At 41.9% G+C, this 18,424-nt stretch overlaps 1 protein-coding gene across 2 annotated transcripts in view; it reads right to left on the reverse strand.

Moving 5' to 3' along the window:
• Nucleotides 1-18,424, reverse strand: part of bmp6 (bone morphogenetic protein 6) — a 135,295-nt gene that overhangs the window by 81,471 nt on the left and 35,400 nt on the right. For both annotated transcript variants that reach the window (XM_067981965.1, XM_067981966.1), the window contains exon 3: nt 192-384. In XM_067981965.1, coding sequence (XP_067838066.1) covers nt 192-384 — 193 coding nt within the window. The remainder of the gene's footprint in view (nt 1-191; nt 385-18,424) is intronic.

Here is an 18,424-nt window from a genome sequence, read left to right on the forward strand (position 1 = left end):
TTGCTCACAGATCAGAGCCCTGTTTCCTGAAAGTAATCCTTTCGGACTAATTGTTACTTGAACTGCTTGCAAACAAGCTCTATCTGAAGGGATGAAAACAGACTTTAAAAAGCAACATTTGTAAAATTATACAGGTTGTTAATTTCATGAGCGATTCAGGACTGAAAAACATTTTCAAAGTCTGTTCTCACCTGTTCACATGCTCATGCAGCACCTGGTAGATGCGGATTGCAAATGTTTCATTTTCAAAGCGACTTCTGACCCATTCCTTGTAAATACGGAATTCTGCTGCTGTGACAGCCTCTCCCTCTGGAATTTGGGACAGGTTAAATTTGTACTCCTGGTGATATGGTTGGTAGAGAGCAAAGTCTTTTTCATGTTCAACTGCAAAAAAAAAGGTGGAAATTAAAGTCAGAAAATCAAGACGCTAACATTTCATTGTACTTTCATGGGAGTTTTATTTAAATACAGTACTATCAATAGCTGACAAGTATTTGTATTTATTCAGTGCTATTAATCCATGATGCATGTAACATAGCCTAGGGCATGTCAGGGATACAATGTGATGGCTTTTGTGCATTAATACAGAAAACTCATTCAGCAACTCTCACATCATCAGTGTAGCAACAGCTGTATCAGCTTATGGAAGACAGACACACAGCCTCCATTATATCACTGAGCCTAGCAACAAGGAAGAAACTTCACATTCTCAGAATTAACTCATCTCATTATTCTTGCCTTTTTGTCACTTTTACCAGAAGCGCTACATTCTTTGTTGTAATGTTCTTTCCTCACAGATTGTTGTCAAGCCACTACTGGATGATCTAATAATGGTGTGTGTGTGTATCCCTCAGCGTGAGAGCACAGAGAGAGACAGAGAAAAAGGCACACTCTGGGGAGATCACACTGTGGCCTGGGTACATAGTGTGTAGAATTATATAAAATGCTAGTCATCTTGTAGTGCCTCTAGTTTTACATGGTAGGTTTTTTTAAAAAAAATCAAAACAGTGCAAAGCCTGCAACACAACTTCAATAACTTGGACATATATAGCACCTTTAGCATAGAAAACATCCTAAAGCACTTCACAGAGGAGAATGGAAACCATGCAGGGAAATTAATGGGGGCGACTAAAAGCATGGTTGAAAAGATAGACTAAGGAAACCTCCTCAAAACCAACCATTTTCGATCAATAGCCTCATGAGATTTTATTACGTTTGAAAACCTTCTTTATTTTTTGTGACGACGATTCAATAGTTTGACCAGCAAGAAAAATGGGTTACCATGTGAGAAAAGTATACCAGAATTTTCTTTTTAGCCCTATTATATGGTAAAACCTTATTCATGAGTATTTGTGGGAAAGATAAACAGATCCAGTTGAAAAAAAAACATTTACAGGCCTAAGAAATTGGTGGCCTGTATCCTATTGGTACTGCCTTCCTCTCTACATTATTGAGGCTGTGGCGCTCAATCACGATGTTCCTACTCTTGATTTCAGCTCCCATATGGGAGTAACCAAGGACTTACCCAGAAAAAGAGTCTAGGGAAAATGACTTTAGTCTTTTCTAATTTGACTAAGGCCAAAACACTGCAGTGGGATAGCAGCTGGGGGTCCTCAGTGTGGACGAGTAACGCACGGTGATCGACAAAGAGCACGTCACAAAAGGCTATCTGCATTACTTTTGTTTTACTTTGCAACCAACAAAGGTTGAAGATGCCACCATCTGTGCGGTATCAAATACAGATTCCCATCATAGTTCTCGACAGGGGAAGAACAGTCAAATGCTGCCATGAGCAGCACTGCAGCAGCCAATATGCTGAAAGGAGCTGGGGCAAGAACACTACCTTGTTTGGCATTGTTAGTGACTACAAATGGTGATGACACATGAACCTTGATCTATTGCTCAGGCCATCATACCAACGATAATTGCTGAACAGTGTTGACAAGTCTGCCAGGGCACCTGAACTTTAGGAGAGCCTCCAACAGAGCATCACAATTCACAGAAACAAAAAGGCCTTTAATCAAATCAACAAATACCACAGAGAGATGCTGGTGCTCTTCTCTACACTTTTCCTGGATTTGGCGGGCTGAGAAAATCACGTTGGATGTTCCGCATCAGTCTAAAATCTGCACTGCATTTAGAATCATAGCATCATTACAGCACAAAGAACGGCCATTTCGCACAGAGCCTGTGCCAGCTCTTTGTAAGAGCAATCCAGTTAGTTCCATTCCTCCATAGCCCTGCCAATTTTTTCTCTTCGAATATTTATCCAATTCCTATTGGAAAGCCACGAATGAATCTGCTTCCACCGCCCTTTCAGGCAGCGCATTCCAGATCATAACCGCTCGCTGCGTAAAAAACATTTTTTCCTCACATCCTCTTTGGTTCTTTTGCCAATCACCTTAAATCTGTGTCCTCTGGTTCTCCACCCTTCTGCCAATGGGAACAGTTTCTCTTTATTTACTTTATCTAAAGCAGTCATGATTTTGAACACTCCTTTCAACCTTCTCTGCTCGAAGGAGAGCAACCCCAGCTTCTCCAGTCTATCCATGTAACTGAAGTCCCTCATCCCTGGAACCATTCGAGTAAATCTCTTCTGCAGTTTCTCGAAGGCTTTCCCATCCTTCCTAAAGTGCGGTGCTCAGAATTGGAAACAATACTCCAGTTGTGGCCGAACCAGTGTTTTATAAAGGTTCAACATAACCTCCTGGCTTTTGAACTCTATGCCTCTATTTATAAAGCCCAGGATCCTGTATGCTTTTTTTTAAAAAAAAACTCCTTTCTCAACCTGTCCTGCCACCTTCAAAGATTCATGCCCTCTCTGATCTCTATGTTCTTGCACCCCCTTTAGAATCATACCCTTCAGTTTATATTGCCTCTCATTCTTCCTGCCAAGTGTATCACCTCGCACTTTTCTGCATTAAATTTCATCTGCCACGTGTCCGCCCATTCCACCAGCCTGTCTATTTCCTCTTGAAGTCGATCACTATCCTCCTCACTGTTCACTACACTTCCAAGTTTTGAGTCACCTGTACACCCAAGTCCAAGTCATTAATAAAAAAAGCAGTGGTCCTAGTACAGACTCCTGGGGAGCACCACTGTATACCTTCCTCCAATCCGAAAAACAACCGTTCACTCACCACTACTCTCTGTTTCCTGTCACTTAGCCAATTTCATATCCATGCTGCCACAGCCTCTTTTATTCTATGGGTTTCAAATTTTGCTGACAAGTCTATTATATGGCACTTTATCTTTTGAAAGTCCACATTCACATCAACTGGATTGCCCACATCAACCCTCTCTGTTACCTCATCAAAAAACTCAATCAAGTTTGTTATACACAAAATCAAAAGCAAAATACTGCGGATGCTGGAAATCTGAAATAAAAACAGAAAATGCTGGAGAAGCTCAGCAAGTGAGGCAGCATCGGTGGAGAAAGAAACAGAGTTAACGTTTCAGGTCAAAGACCTTTCGTCAGAACTTCATTGTCCGTCAAGAACTAAGTCAGAACAATAGAATCATAGAAGTTTATAACATGGAAACAGGCCCTTCGGCCCAACATGTCCATGTCGCCCAGTTTATACCACTAAGCTAGTCCCAATTGCCTGCACTTGGCCCATATCCCTCTATACCCATCTTACCCATGTAACTTTCCAAATGCTTTTTAAAAGACAAAATTGTACCCGCCTCTACTACTGCCTCTGGCAGCTCGTTCCAGACACTCACCACCCTTTGAGTGAAAAAATTGCCCCTCTGGACCGTTTTGTATCTCTCCCCTCACCTTAAATCTATGTCCCCTCGTTATAGACTCCCCTACCTTTGGGAAAAGATTTTGACTATCTACCTTATCTATGCCCCTCATTATTTTATAGACTTCTATAAGATCACCCCTTAACCTCCTACTCTCCAGGGAAAAAAGTCTCAGTCTATCCAACCTCTCCCTATAAGTCAAACCATCAAGTCCTGGTAGCATCCTAGTAAATCTTTTCTGCACTCTTTCTAGTTTAATAATATCCTTTCTATAATAGGGTGACCAGAACTGTACACAGTATTCCAAGTGTGGCCTTACTAATGTCTTGTACAACTTCAATAAGACATCCCAACTCCTATATTCAATGTTCTGACCAATGAAACCAAGCATGCTGAATGCCTTCTTCACCACCCTATCCACCTGTGACTCCACTTTCAAGGAGCTATGAACCTGTACTCCTAGATCTCTTTGTTCTATAACTCTCCCCAACACCCTACCATTAACGGAGTAGGTCCTGGCCCGATTCGATCTACCAAAATGCATCACCTCACATTTATCTAAATTAAACTCCATTTGCCATTCATCGGCCCACTGGCCCAATTTATCAAGATCCCGTTGCAATCCTAGATAACCTTCTTCACTGTCCACAATGCCACCAATCCTGGTGTCATCTGCAAACTTACTAACCATGCCTCCTAAATTCTCATCCAAATCATTAATATAAATAACAAATAACAGCGGACCCAGCACCGATCCCTGAGGCACACTGCTGGTCACAGGCCTCCAGTTTGAAAAACAACCCTCTACAACCACCCTCTGTCTTCAAGCCAATTTTGTATCCAATTGGCTACCTCACCTTGGATCCCGTGAGATTTAACCTTATGTAACAACCTACCATGCGGTACCTTGTCAAAGGCTTTGCTAAAGTCCATGTAGACCACGTCTACTGCACAGCCCTCATCTATCTTCTTGGTTACCCCTTCAAAAAACTCAATCAAATTCGTGAGACATGAATTTCCTCTCACAAAACCATGCTGACTGTTCCTAATCAGTCCCTGCCTCTCCAAATGCCTGTAGATCCTGTCCCTCAGAATACCCTCTAACAACTTACAGATGTCAGGCTCACCGGTCTGTAGTTCCCAGGCTTTTCCCTGCCGCCCTTCTTAAACAAAGGCACAACATTTGCTACCCTCCAATCTTCAGGCACCTCACCTGTAGCTGTCGATGATTCAAATATCTCTGCTAGGGGACCCGCAATTTCCTCCCTAACCTCCCATAACGTCCTGGGATACATTTCATCAGGTCCCGGAGATTTATCTACCTTGATGCGCGTTAAGACTTCCAGCACCTCCCTCTCTGTAATATGTACACTCCTCAAGACATCACTATTTATTTCCCCAAGTTCCCTAACATCCATGCCTTTCTCAACCATAAATACCAATGTTTAGTTAAACACAATTTGCCTTTAACAAATTAGTGCTGGCTTTCCTTTATTAATCCACACTCGTCCAAGTGACTATTAATTTTGTCCCTGATTATTGTTTCTAAAAGCTTCCCCACCACCGAGGTTAAACTGACTGGCCTGTAGTTGCATTTCTGGAAGAATTTTTTCTGCTTGTTGTGCGTTCAGTCGGCAGAGCACGGTGCGGGCAAAAATTTTACTTGGTACAGATAGAATCGATATTCCGCAGTGACATACGAGCAATCACCTTTGTGCTTGCAGAGGTGCACAGAGCTGGTGTCTTTGAAATCTTGTGGCAGTTTCATGTTCCCAAATCTTATTGTAGAAGGAGAGGAGTCTCTCTGAGCTTGTGGCCCCCATGCTTGTCAATCTCTGCAGGGAGACCGTCTGAACCAGCTTGATGAGTTATAGGTTTTGGAAAAAATTACATTGGATAACTGGAATGCAGTAGACGTAGTAAACGTGCATTTTTAGAAGGCGTCGGATAAGGAGTCTCACAAGAGGTTTGTTACAAAAATTCAGACATATGGTATAGGAGGAAATGTAGCAGCATGGATAAAAAGTTGGTTGACAGACAAACAAAACTCAGGGGTAAATGGTATCCCAAGATTGGATGGATGCTAGGTCCACCATTAATCTATATATACACACCTATATATAAAAATAAATTGTAAAAAATATTGAACAGAGTGGACTTGGGCAGAAGGAGCAACGACGATAGAGACAGGGCACTTGGCAAACAGTGAGTATGACTGAAAAAGACTTTGAGATAACAGAAAATTAGCAGGATGGGCAGACATGTGACATATGTAATTTGATGTGGATAAGTGAATGGTATTACATTTTGGGAAGAGAAACAAGGAACGGGAATATACATTCAATGGAAAAAATCTGGTGTGTGAATGAAGAGGGCTCAAAAAGGTGGGAAGTGGTGTTCCATAGGGATCGGTGCTGGGACCATCGTTGTTCATAATTTACATCAATGATTTGGATTCGGGAATTGGAAGTACAATTTCAAAATTTGCAGACGACACCAAATTTTGGGGTGGGTGGGGGGGGTGTAGTTAATACAAGGGAAGAATGCATCAAAATGCAAAACGACATTAATAAACTTGCAGAATGGCCATGTAATTGGCAAATGAATTTCAATATAGGTAAGTGTGAGGTGATGTATTTTGGTAGGAAGAATAATGATGCCACGTACTGCTTGGATAAGAGGAGTCTAAATGAGGTAGAGGAGCAAAGGGATCTCAGGGCACGACGACACAAATGACAAAGTAGCGACACAGGTTAATAAGGCCATAAAAAAGGCAAACCAAGCACTGGGGTTCATTTCTAGTGGGATAGAATTGAAAAGCAGAGAAGTTATGTTAAACTCGTATAGAATCTTGGTTGGACCGCACTGAAGTACTGTGCAGTTTTCTAGCATTGGAGAAGGTGCAAAAAAGATTTACAAGGATGATACCAGAACTGAGAGAATATACTTATCAGGAAAGGCTGAACAGGCTGGGGCTCTTTTCTCTAGAAAAGAGAAGGCTGAGGGGTGACCTGATAGAGGTCTTTAAGATAATGAAAGGGTAGACGTAGAGAAAATGTTTCCACTTGTGGGGGGAGTCCAAAGCAAGAGGTCATCAATAAACAAGAGTCACTAATAAATCCAATAGGGAATTCAGGAGAAACTTCTTTACCCAAAAGAATGTGGGACACGCTGCTACAAGGAGTAGTTGAAGCAAATAGCAGATATATATTTAGGGGGAAACTAGATAAGCACATGAGGGAGAAAGGAATAGAAGGGTAACCTGATAGGGTTAGATAAGTAGGGAGGGAGGAGGCTCGTGTGGAGCATAAACGCCAACATCGACCAGTTGGGCCGAATGGCCTGTTTCTGTGCTGCAGACTCGGTGTAACTTTGGAAAGAACCAGCCATTTTGCATAAGTGGAATTGAGTGCATGATCCACAACCAATTGCACAGTTGAAAACAAGTAATTTCTCCTAGAATATATGCTGTTTTGATATGCACTGTGATAAGAGGCTTTCAATCTCATACACACAAAATGTATACAGAGGACAACACAGAATTTCTCCTCCTACTCCCTGCCAGTCATGGTTTGCTTTATATATACCCTTCACATACAAATACTGCTGAAAATTCTTAACTTCAAAATGCATTCTCTTTCCTCCTTCTCCAATAGCGCACTACCTCGCACCCCCAACAGTCTCCCCTCTGAAGCAATAGATACTTGCTGGGCTTCCATGGGCACTGACAGCCTTCCAGTGGTTATACTTTGTATGTGTGAGCCTAGCCAGCTGGTATTAGTGGGCTATTTTACCATGGAGGGCATCACACCAAGCCCAAATCTGCCCTCACCCAACATGCACTTTCCAGCAGGGGTCATTGGATAGCAATCCCGGTTGATTTTAACCCTCCCAAGTTCAGGGCCCTAGTTCAATTCTAGTGCCTCAATCGTTGCCCCCGGCTGGGATCAACTGATTCAGCAGAGCTCAGGATTGAACCTGGGACCTTCTGGTCTGCTCAGCTTAGCACCGCACCCGGTGGTGCACTCAAACCAATGGGGGGAGCTCTGTACTCTAACTTTAAATACAAGGATCACTTACAGGATCATTCCTTACAGAGAACATTAGGGTTCTGTCGGGGTAATGAAGTGAAAAGACACAACAGAAACCATCTGAATCTGCACATGACCTGGATCTAATTTAGGTATAAAGCCATTTTACCACTAGATTGTAAAAAAAAATAGTATTCGAACACCAGACTAGGATATAAATGACACCAGTGTCATGGAGACTGCTGAACTCAGTGATTAACAGTGGGCCTTAAAATACTGACAAACTACTGAAAATAGCTTTAAATTTTACAGGATAACATAACATGACTAAAGATCATTCAATATAAATCTGCAGGCCGAGCCATTCATTTATGGTGACTGAATAAATCAAATTACCATGCATGAAGAAATGGAATTATGTTGCTCGATTCTGTCTATTTCTTCATAAAGCCACAAACCAGTGGCCTTGCCTTTGGCTTTAATATAATTTTTAAAAATTAAAGTTAGAGAAATTAAAGGCTTGAAGATTCAATCGAAACAACACACGTGGGCTGATTCCACAATGGGAGCATCGGACTCAGCTGGGATGCATTTGAAGCCCAAAGCTCTTTGGGAGCAAACCTACTTTTACAACCTAGTCTAAAACTTAGCAAAAAAGGTTTGTTAGGGATAAGACTAGTATTACATTGGGCTTTTAGCACCAGCTCACTAAAAGGTTTTGCAAGGTCATGCAACTTTGAAGTAACTTTACGATAAATCATTAAAATCAAGAGTCCCCGGCCGTTGAAGTACATTCATGAAGTTTCAGAAATGAGATCACATCCTTAGTAGGTTATTGGCTGATAATAGTTGAACAAACAGTATGCGTGTCATTATCTGGCTAGACTTTTACGTTCATCATGTGCCCCTCAAAGCCCTATAAATAAGACAGAACTCAAATCAAGAGAGTTTTCTGGAAAAACCAACAGGATGATTTCATTGGGATGGGGGTACATTTGATACAGACTGCTATATTGTACTTCCCTCCTAAATATAAGATGAACTTACCAAGGTCCTAAAGAGGGGGTGTGGGGGTGGAGAAAGGAGATATGTAGCCCTTTTCACAGCCTTTGTGCCAATAAACTTTAATTCAAATTGGGACAGAATGCAATGTAAGGAATATTAAATACATCTTTCAAATTTGACAAAAACAGCATGTTACAGTTTGAACCTTTAACGTTTGAAAATGCAGCTGAAGTAAAAATGGAGATTTTCCTCTCAGGCCTCAGGTCAGGGTTTTCTGGGCCCTGTTGTAGTTCGGAAGCCAGAAGGTTCAGGGTTGTTCAAATCTTCCTTGGGCTGGGGGAGGGGGAACAATTAAAGAAATAAATTGTTTTACTTACCTGCAGGATCTGTGGCCTTCCCCAGGATCTACAGCAGGGATCTGGGAGCAGGGAATAGTGCTAGATATATCCATGGGCACCCAGCAATTATACTCGAAGAACAAGGCAGAAGACTGGGAATGTCCCCTCCCCCGCATTAAAATAGGTACTGCAGGTGCAGGCCGAGTTGCATTCTATGGGGATGGCCAGCAAGATTCAATGGAGACGGAGACCTGACATAACAGGCCTCCAACTCTTTTTCCTCTGCCTCGTATCTCGGAATGCCTATTTTTTCTTCATGTGGCCACTTTAAGAGAAAAGCAACAGGCTAAAAATGGAGGAGAGAGAAAGCCACTCACTGCAAAGGGACGAGCAAACTAACTTAATACACCGAATATTACGTAATCATCTTGGGGGTACCCATTTTCATCCCATTTCAACTGCTGTAGGAAAGGACTGGGAGTTACCAAGTCAACAGCAAGAAGACACGATGATGCTGTACCTTGTTTACTAGCCTCATGAACCTCATTTCTATTATTAACATTTGTTAGAAGTATTTTCACTTAAGATATGCTGGAGCTTACATACAAGTGAATACAACTTCCCCTTATAGATGCAGTCTATATGGTCAAACCTGGATAAACCATGGAACTTGAACCCTTGTGAGCAAGTGTGAGGATGGACCCTAGGAAAATAAATTGGAGTATTTTCTTAATGGTGAGAAGCTAGGAACTGTAGAGAAGCAGAGAGATTTGAAAGTCTGAGTACACAAATCATTAAAAGCTAGCAGACAGGTACAAAAAGCAATAAAAAAAAGGCTAATGGAATGTTGGCCTTTATCTAGAGGGGGCTGGAATACAATGGAGAGGAAGTTTTGCTTCAGTTGTAGACAGCCTTGGTCAGACCCCGCCTGGAGTACTGCATTCAGCTTTGGGCACTGCACCTCAGGAAGGATATATCGCCCAGGAAGGGGGTGCAGCTACCAGGGCTTAGAGGGTTAAGTTATGAGGACAGGTTGCACAAACTTGGCTTGCACTCCCTTGAGCGTAGGAGATTGAGGGGTGGCCTGATCGAGGTGTTTAAAATGTTAAAAAGGATTTGAAAGGGTAGATGTGTAGAAACCATTTCCCCTGGTGGTGGAAATCAAAAACAAAACAAAAGGGACATCATCTTAAAATTAGAGCCAGGCCATTCAGGAGCGAAATCAGGAAGCACTTCTTCACACAAAGGATAGTTGAAATCCCAGACAATTGGAGTTTGAGACGGAGATAGATAGGATTTTGTCATGCAAGGTATCAAGGGATATGGAGCAAAGGTGAGTAAATGAAGTTGAGGTGCAGATCAGCCACAATCTAATTGAAAGGCGGAGCAGGCTCGAGGGGCTGAGCAGGCTACTCCTGTTCCTATGTTCCCAAGACATCTCTCAGCAGTTCCATTTGGAATAAACCACTACCCTTCAGTCCCTAATTCCACTCCCCCATATTCCTCTTCCACCTGTGCAACAGTAAAAAGCCTTAGCAAACCACAGTGAAACAAACGTCATAGTTACATGGAAATAATTCAGAGTTTCCATTACAACCGAAGGAGGAACAAGAACTTTATCAAAACTGCCAAAAATCTCCATTTCCACTCACCCAAGCAGAGAAAATACATGAATGAAAGGAAATTAAAAAAAAAGTGTGGTAAAATTATTGTTTTGTCGTTTACATTGCAAGCACTGCCCGTAAAAATGTATTCTAACATGAACAACCTGTGTGCATTTGTCCATAGAACGGGTATTGAGTAAAGCAGACGATTTGTCGTCAAGACCAGTATGCATTCATAATGTTTAAGTTTTATTAACATCAAGTTTATAAATGGGCTAGAGTTCCTCCAATGGCTCACATGGCTAGTTACATGCTGAGCCACACAGACCTGGAAAATCCCAGATCTGTGCACATTTAGCTGGGGTGGTGGTAAGAGTTCTACAATGGGTCTTTGTGTCCGACTGGCAGGGGTGGGGGGGGCGAAGGGGAGGGGCGGAGAAACAAACCAGCATCCCAAATTGCTATCCAGCAATTGCTGCTTTAAGTGTTGTGTGCACATCAGGTAAGGACAGGTTTAAGCTCAGCTCTGATGTCTTTTCTGCTAGTACAGCCTGCCAAACAAGATTAACACCAAGGTACTGGAGGATGAACAGCAGTCATGGATCCTCGCTCCAGCAAGGAGTAAATATCTTCAAGAGTAGAGGAGGAGAAAACTGGTGGTGGGGGGGGGGGGGGGGGGGGGGAGGGCATAAAACTATCGATAATGCCTCAGGCAACTATCAAAAATCCATATCCTATGTTAGATGATTAAAAATCAAGGTAAGTGAGAATATTATTTTTTTTTTTAAATGGAAGGAAAAGGTTAGCTTTAACTTGGAACCTGCTGGTCTCCTGTGCAGGGCCGAAAATCCATGATCACATCCTGCTGCCATAACAATGGTGGAGCGAGACTTCATTTGGGCTGGGAACTTACACAACTGACTAGTCAGAATTCCCAGGATCAGGCAATTTAAACAGTGGTGGCATTGGGCCGCTGCAGGGAATCAATGTTGGTGAGTCCAACCAAAGATGGAAGATTCTGGAGGGAAAAAAAACGGCCCCTTTTACAGGAAGGGCGCTTTCCTTATAGAAGGAGATTGCTTTGCAACAGGCGATAAGGAGATCAAACTTTTAAGATCTGGTGACCCCACTCTGACTTCCTGAAAAGCACCATGCACCCATTTCATGCGGGAGTAGGGGGGGGGGGGGGGAAGACCCAGTCCTGCCTCCTTCCACAACATCAAGTTGAAAGTGGGCAGATCCAGGAACTGCCCACTCTACAAAACTTCAGTACTGCCCAAACAGGGCAAGTCCTGCCCCGATTGCACCCCAAATCCACCAAAAAGGTCATGAACTTTCGGCAACCTAGTATCATAGCAGGTACAACACAGGAGGAGGCCATTCGGCCCATCGTGCCAGTGCCAGCTCTTCCAAAGAGCTATCCAATTAGTCCCATTCCCCACAGCCCTGTAAATTTTTTCCCTTCAAGTATTTATCCAATTCCCTTTTGAAAGTTACTATTGAATCTGCTTCCAACACCCTTTCAGGCAGTGCATTCCAGATCATTACAACTCGCTGCGTAAAACAACGTTTCCTCATGTCGCCTCAGGCTTTCATGCCGATCACCTTAACTCTATGTCCTCTGGTAGTACCCAGCATCAGAAAAGGTGCGTAAAAACAACAAAAAAAAACTTTGCTACCTATTGAGTGCCCCAATATTTATCAGATAGCTTTTATTGTGTGCAGAACTGAACAAGATTTATTTTTGCTTGTAAAATGAAAACAAAATGTTCAAGATACCAGTGTCACAGTTTGCAATAAAAAATTGGTCTTTGAATGCATTTGACAGTCATAAGATGTGGAACAAAAACTATGGTCAGTCACAATAATATTTATTGTACATTATATAAATCTTCCAGACTCAAAGCAGCAGGATGGTTGTCTGTATATATGCATTTCTGACCACATCCCATTCCCCCACAAGCCCCCTAAAAAACCCCAAAAGTTCACAGCTCTGAATGATGATAAATTCAGTGAAGTTAAGTGACTTCAGTAAAGTTACTAACTCTAACTCTACAAATGTGGTAACACTTCAAGACTTACCTAGAGAAGTTAAGCTAATTATTCACAAAACCTAGCATTTATAGAGAGTTAAAAAAGACCCAAGGCATCTTTATAGATAGGTGTACGGAAAACAGATGCTGAACTAGGAAAGGAGAGATTAGGTGGGGTAACCAAAACCTTGGTCGAAGAGGTGGGTTTTTTTTTTAAAAAAGGAGGTGCAGGAAGGTTTTGGGAAGGAATATGACTAATATGCCAATGGTGGGGCAACTGGATGGGGGAAATGAGTGAGAAGGAAGGAACTTGTATTTATATAGCTCAGACAACCACAGGACATTCCAATAAAGTACTGTTGTAATGTAGGAAATGTGGCAGCCAACTTGTGCTCATCAAGGTCCCACAAACAGCAATGAAATAAATGACCAGATCATCCATTTTCGGTGTTGGCTGAGAGACTGGAAGAACCCCCATATTCTTCCTCAAATAATGTCATGGGATCTTTTACGTCCACCAGAGAAGGCAGGCGGGGTCTCAGTTAAACGTCTCATCCGAAAGACGGCACCTCCGACAGTGCAGTGCTCCCTCAGTACTGCACTGAAGTGTCAGACTAGATTATGTACTCAAGTCTCTGGAGTGGGACCTGAATCCCTGACCCTCCGACTCAGACCACCGAGCTAAGGCGGATGGGATACTGGTCAGAAGAACTGAGCATATGGGTGATTGGGGAGGAAGAGGGTGAGGAGAAATGTAGTGCTCGAGGAGATTGCAGAACAGATTGGGGCAAGGCCATGGATGGAATTGAAGACAAGGACAAGAATTTTAAACTCGAGTCAATGGGGGCCAGGTCAGCAAGGACTTGGTGATGACTGAGTGGAACATAGCACAGGAGAGGATACATATGGTAGAGTTTTGGACAAGTAAGAGTTTTCAGGGACGGCTGGCCAGCAAGAAGAACACCGGAGAACTTGAGTTTAGAAGTTGTGAAGGCACATCTAAAGGTTTCACCAGCAAAGGGCCTGAGGTAGGGCAGAGGCAGGCAGTGCTGCAGAGGTGGAAGCAAGTGGTCTTTGTGATAGAGGGGATAATATTGAGTTTGAAGCTCAGCTCAGGGTCAAACAAATTGCCGAGGTCACAAACAACCTGGTTCAGCCAAAGAGATTGGCTAAGAAGATGTAGACTCGTACATCTTGAATTGATTTCCATTTTAATTCCATCACTGGTATTTTAGAATAGCTTCACTCTGAATCATAGGATGGTTACATACATGCACAGAGGGAGGCCATTTGGCCCATGCCAGCTCTTTGTAAGAGCAATCAAGTTAGTCCCACTCTTTCCCCGTAGCCGTACAAATTTTTTCCCTTCAAGTATTTATCCAATTGCTTTTTGAAAGCCACGATTGAATCTGCTTCCACCACCCTTTCAGGCAGAAAATTCCAGATCATAACCACTTGCTACCTAAGGAAGTTTTTCCTCATGTTCTTAAATCTGTGTCCTCTGGTTCTTGACCCTTCCGCCAATGGGAACAGTTTCTCTTTATTTACTTTATCTAAACCCTTCATGATTTTGAACACTTCTATCAAATCTCCTCTTAACCTTCTCTGCTCTAAGGAGAGCAACCCCAGCTTCTCCCGTCTATCCATGTAACTGAAGTCCCTCATCCCTGGAACCATTCTAGTAAATCTTTTCTACACCCTCTCTAAGGCCTTCACATCCTTCCCAAAGTGCTGTGCCCAGAATTGGACAATACTCCAGTTGTGGCCAAACCAGTGTTTTATAAAAAGGTTCAGCATAACATCCTTGCTTTTATAAAGCCCAGGATCCCGTATGCTTTTTTAAACCGCTTTCTCAACCTGTCCTGCCACCTTCAAAGATTTGAGCACGTATACCCCCAGGTCTCTCTGATCCTGCACCCCCTTTAGAATTGTACCATTTAGTTTATTTGCCTCTCCTCGTTCGGCCAAAATGTATCACCTCGCTGCGTTAAATTTCATCTGCCACATGTGTGCCCATTCCACCAGCCTGTCTATGTCACCTTGAAGTCTATCACTATCCTCCTTACTGTTCACTACACTTCCAAGTTTTGTGTCATCTGCAAATTTTGAAATTGTGCCCTGTACACACAAGTCATTAATATATATATATTTAAAAAAAGCAGTGGTCCCAGCACTGCCCCTGGGGAACACTACCAAATACCTTCCTCCAGTCCAAAAAAACAACCGTTCAACATTACTCTGTTTCCAGTCACTTAGCCAACTGTGCTGTCATATATGTGGAAAAAGTAAGTTTGTGAGGCTTTAGCTTTAAAGGAATCTAATGTAAAAACCCCACAGCAAGTCACCCATTCATAAAATCAGACTGGAAAACCTCTCCCCTATAGCAGGGATTAGTAATAAGAAAATCAAAATCAGAGAGAGTGTACAAGGAACTGGCTAGTGTACTTGGCATCTGTAGGGTGGGTATTTAAATTGCACCACCTGCGCTTTGGAATTCAAGACCTGCACTTCAATAATCACTCCCAAGCACAGTTGTCTCACTCGTCACCAGTCTTACAGGCTGATCGCAGGTAACACTCAATGGAGTCCTGAAAGTTCATCAGCAGCTGAACTCTACTTCAGGTTCTGCTTCTTCCCCAATCCTCAATTTTAAAAAAATCTATTACATAGAACGTACAGCACAGAAACAGGCCATTCAGCACAACAAGTCCATACTGGTGTTTAGGCTCCACACGAGGCTCCTCCCTTCCGACTTCACCTAACCCTATCAGCGTATCCTTCTATTCTTTTCTCCCTCATGTGTTTATCCAGCTTCCTCTTAAATACATCTATGCTATTCGCCTCAACTACTCCTTGTGGTACCGAGTTCCACATTCAAACCACTCTCTGGGTAAAGAAGTTTCTGCTGAATTCCCTATTGGATTCATTAGTGACTATCTTATATTTATGGCCTCTAGTTCTGGTCTGCCCCACAAGTGGAAACATTGTCTCTCTGTCTACCCTATCAAACCCTTTCATAATCTTAAAGACCTCTATCAGGTCACCCCTCAGTCATCTTTCTAGAGAAAGAGCCCCAGCCTATTCAATCGTTCCTGATATGATGATACCAGAACTGTGAGGTTATACCTAATAAATTTTTTTGCACCTTCTCCAGTGCCTCTATATCCAGAACTGTGCACAGTATTCCAAGTGTAGTCCAACCAAGGTTCTATACAAGTTTAACATAACTTCCCTGCTTTTCAATTCTATCCCTCTAGAAATGAAACCCAGTGCTTGGTTTGCTTATGTTTTTCTTTTTAAAAATGGCCTTATTAACCTGCAACGCTACTTTTAGTGATGTGTATCTGTACCCCCAGATCCCTCTGCTCCTCTAGCAGTATGTCGTCCCATTATTCTTCCTACCAAAATGTAATACCTCACACTTATCTACATTGAAATTTATTTGCAAAACTCTTGCTGGGAAAGGAATCACTATGCTAAGCCACTAATGCTGTGGCATACATAACATTTATAATACACTGCTGAGTTCTCCACATGCTTTCAGGTACCATTTTAAAGCCACCACATCCATACAGAGAGGTGACATGCCTGTAATATGACTGAAAGGAGGCTAATTTTGGAGGGAAAATGCAGCTTTAAAAAGTAAACAAACATTTAACTGAACTAAAAAGTATTTAACAGAGAGAAAAGAAGAGTAAAATGACATACAAACTTCAAGAACCGGACGGATATCAAACAAACACAGAACTGTGTTAAAAGGAATGCGAGTTTCAGTCTTTATCACTTAAACCAGGAACACTGCCGGTCTTAAAAGATTTAAGACACTTAAGCATGTTGAGTCACTGGCCTCTTCGCTCCCAAATTTTACTTGAGTGGAATGGAAATTGCCACCTAAATCGGAACAGCAAGATACATCTATAATTCAGCTACAAGATTTCAAAGCATCATTTTATTTGACTTCTTAACGAGTTGATGAAACAATATAGAACACGCTAAATTCTCGACAAATCAGGAAAAAAAAAACAAACAGAAAAAGATTTCCACTTCGCTTTAAGACTGATACTGGGCATTCCTACAAACAAAATTGCTGGTGCTCCTGTTTTTTCCCCCCCTTTTCTTGTCTGTGGGCCTCTCATTACAGTGTCTTTTGAAGGAGTTTTTTTTAAAAAAAATGACAGCTAAGTTTTGAATCTGTTATTAACGTACAGTTACACCAGCAGGAAGACAGTCGTAACCATAGGTGATTAACTATCTACATTCATAACAGTGCTACCAGGGCTGATTTACACTACTATAAAAAGGGGCACACAAAAGGAATGCTTCCAAAAGATCGACCTTCTCCGGGTTTGGGGCCCAGCACTGAAAGATTGGAAATGAACAATTACAGGTGCAGAAGCCGAACCATTATTACTTCAGCAGAATAAAAATTTTAAACTGACTTTCACTTCGTATTAAGATTCTGGTGTTGAAATGCAGCCAAAAGACCAGATTACATTTCTACACAATCTATCTGGTCCATTGAACTTCAACACAGGGAATTTTCCAGAGTGCTTATTTGTTTATTTTACCACTTTAAATAATGATCTCACTCGCTGAAAAAATAACTGTATTTTCAATTCCAGCAGCTGTTATTCATTGATGTAAATCCCAGCTTTTTAAAAAAAAAAAAATCAGGTCATCTTGATACCAAAACTTTAATGCTGGGTGGATTTATACAAAGCCCGACAGGTTTCAATTATCTTTACATTTAGTCACGTTTTGTGCTGGCGACTTTGTCATGTTCACACAGGACTTACTGACATTTATCTGGCCAATTTTCAATTATTTCTCTTCTTCATCATTTCATACTATAACACTGAATAGAAAGAGTAATTTCCAAAATATTAAAAAAGGCAGGACATGCTAAATTTAGAGATATCTGAATCCTTTATAGCATTTTTCATTTAGAGATTAGAGAAATACTAAAATAATTATACTGGCATCTTTATGTCTGAAAGCTTCAAGTCCATCCCGGTCAGAAGTCACCAATTAATGTGCTACCTGCTTAATTAGTATTCAAGTTACGGTCTGCAATGGTTTTTCCACCTCCTTGTCAGGAGACTAAACTTCTCTAACAGCCATAACTAGTGTGGGAAACAGGACTTCCCACTTTGACAAATTGCACCTTTTTAAATTGATGGATACATTACCACTTATTTGTTGCTATATTAATGGGCCCAGACACTGGAACCACCACAAATTGAAAACAGACGTACACAGTCAATACTGGCATCAGTCTGGCCACTTGCCAATTTGCTAGTTAACATTGGCTTCAGGTAGAAAGAGATTTTCATCTACCCAACGGCCCGACAAAAGTGTTATACCACAGGTTCAATATGTTAAACATACGGATTGCTACTCCGAAGGCTTAAGTGGGTATTCACGCTGCCTGGTGTGGTAATGAGCCATACAGAACAAGGAGCTCCTGTGCTCAAGGGTCTGCACTGAGTTAGCTAATCTTACCTAGGATACCACCACAATTGAACTGTGTCCTAGAATTAGGAAAGAGAAAAATTAGTCATGGTTCCATCCCCTGAATGCTACCCTGCTGGAAAGTGCAAGCATAGGCCCTGGCTGAGAACAGAATTAAGCCTAGATATCTACCTTAGTTGAGTAGTCCGATG

Source organism: Heptranchias perlo, chromosome 3, assembly GCF_035084215.1.
Source record: "Heptranchias perlo isolate sHepPer1 chromosome 3, sHepPer1.hap1, whole genome shotgun sequence".
NCBI classification, from domain to species: domain Eukaryota; kingdom Metazoa; phylum Chordata; class Chondrichthyes; order Hexanchiformes; family Hexanchidae; genus Heptranchias; species Heptranchias perlo.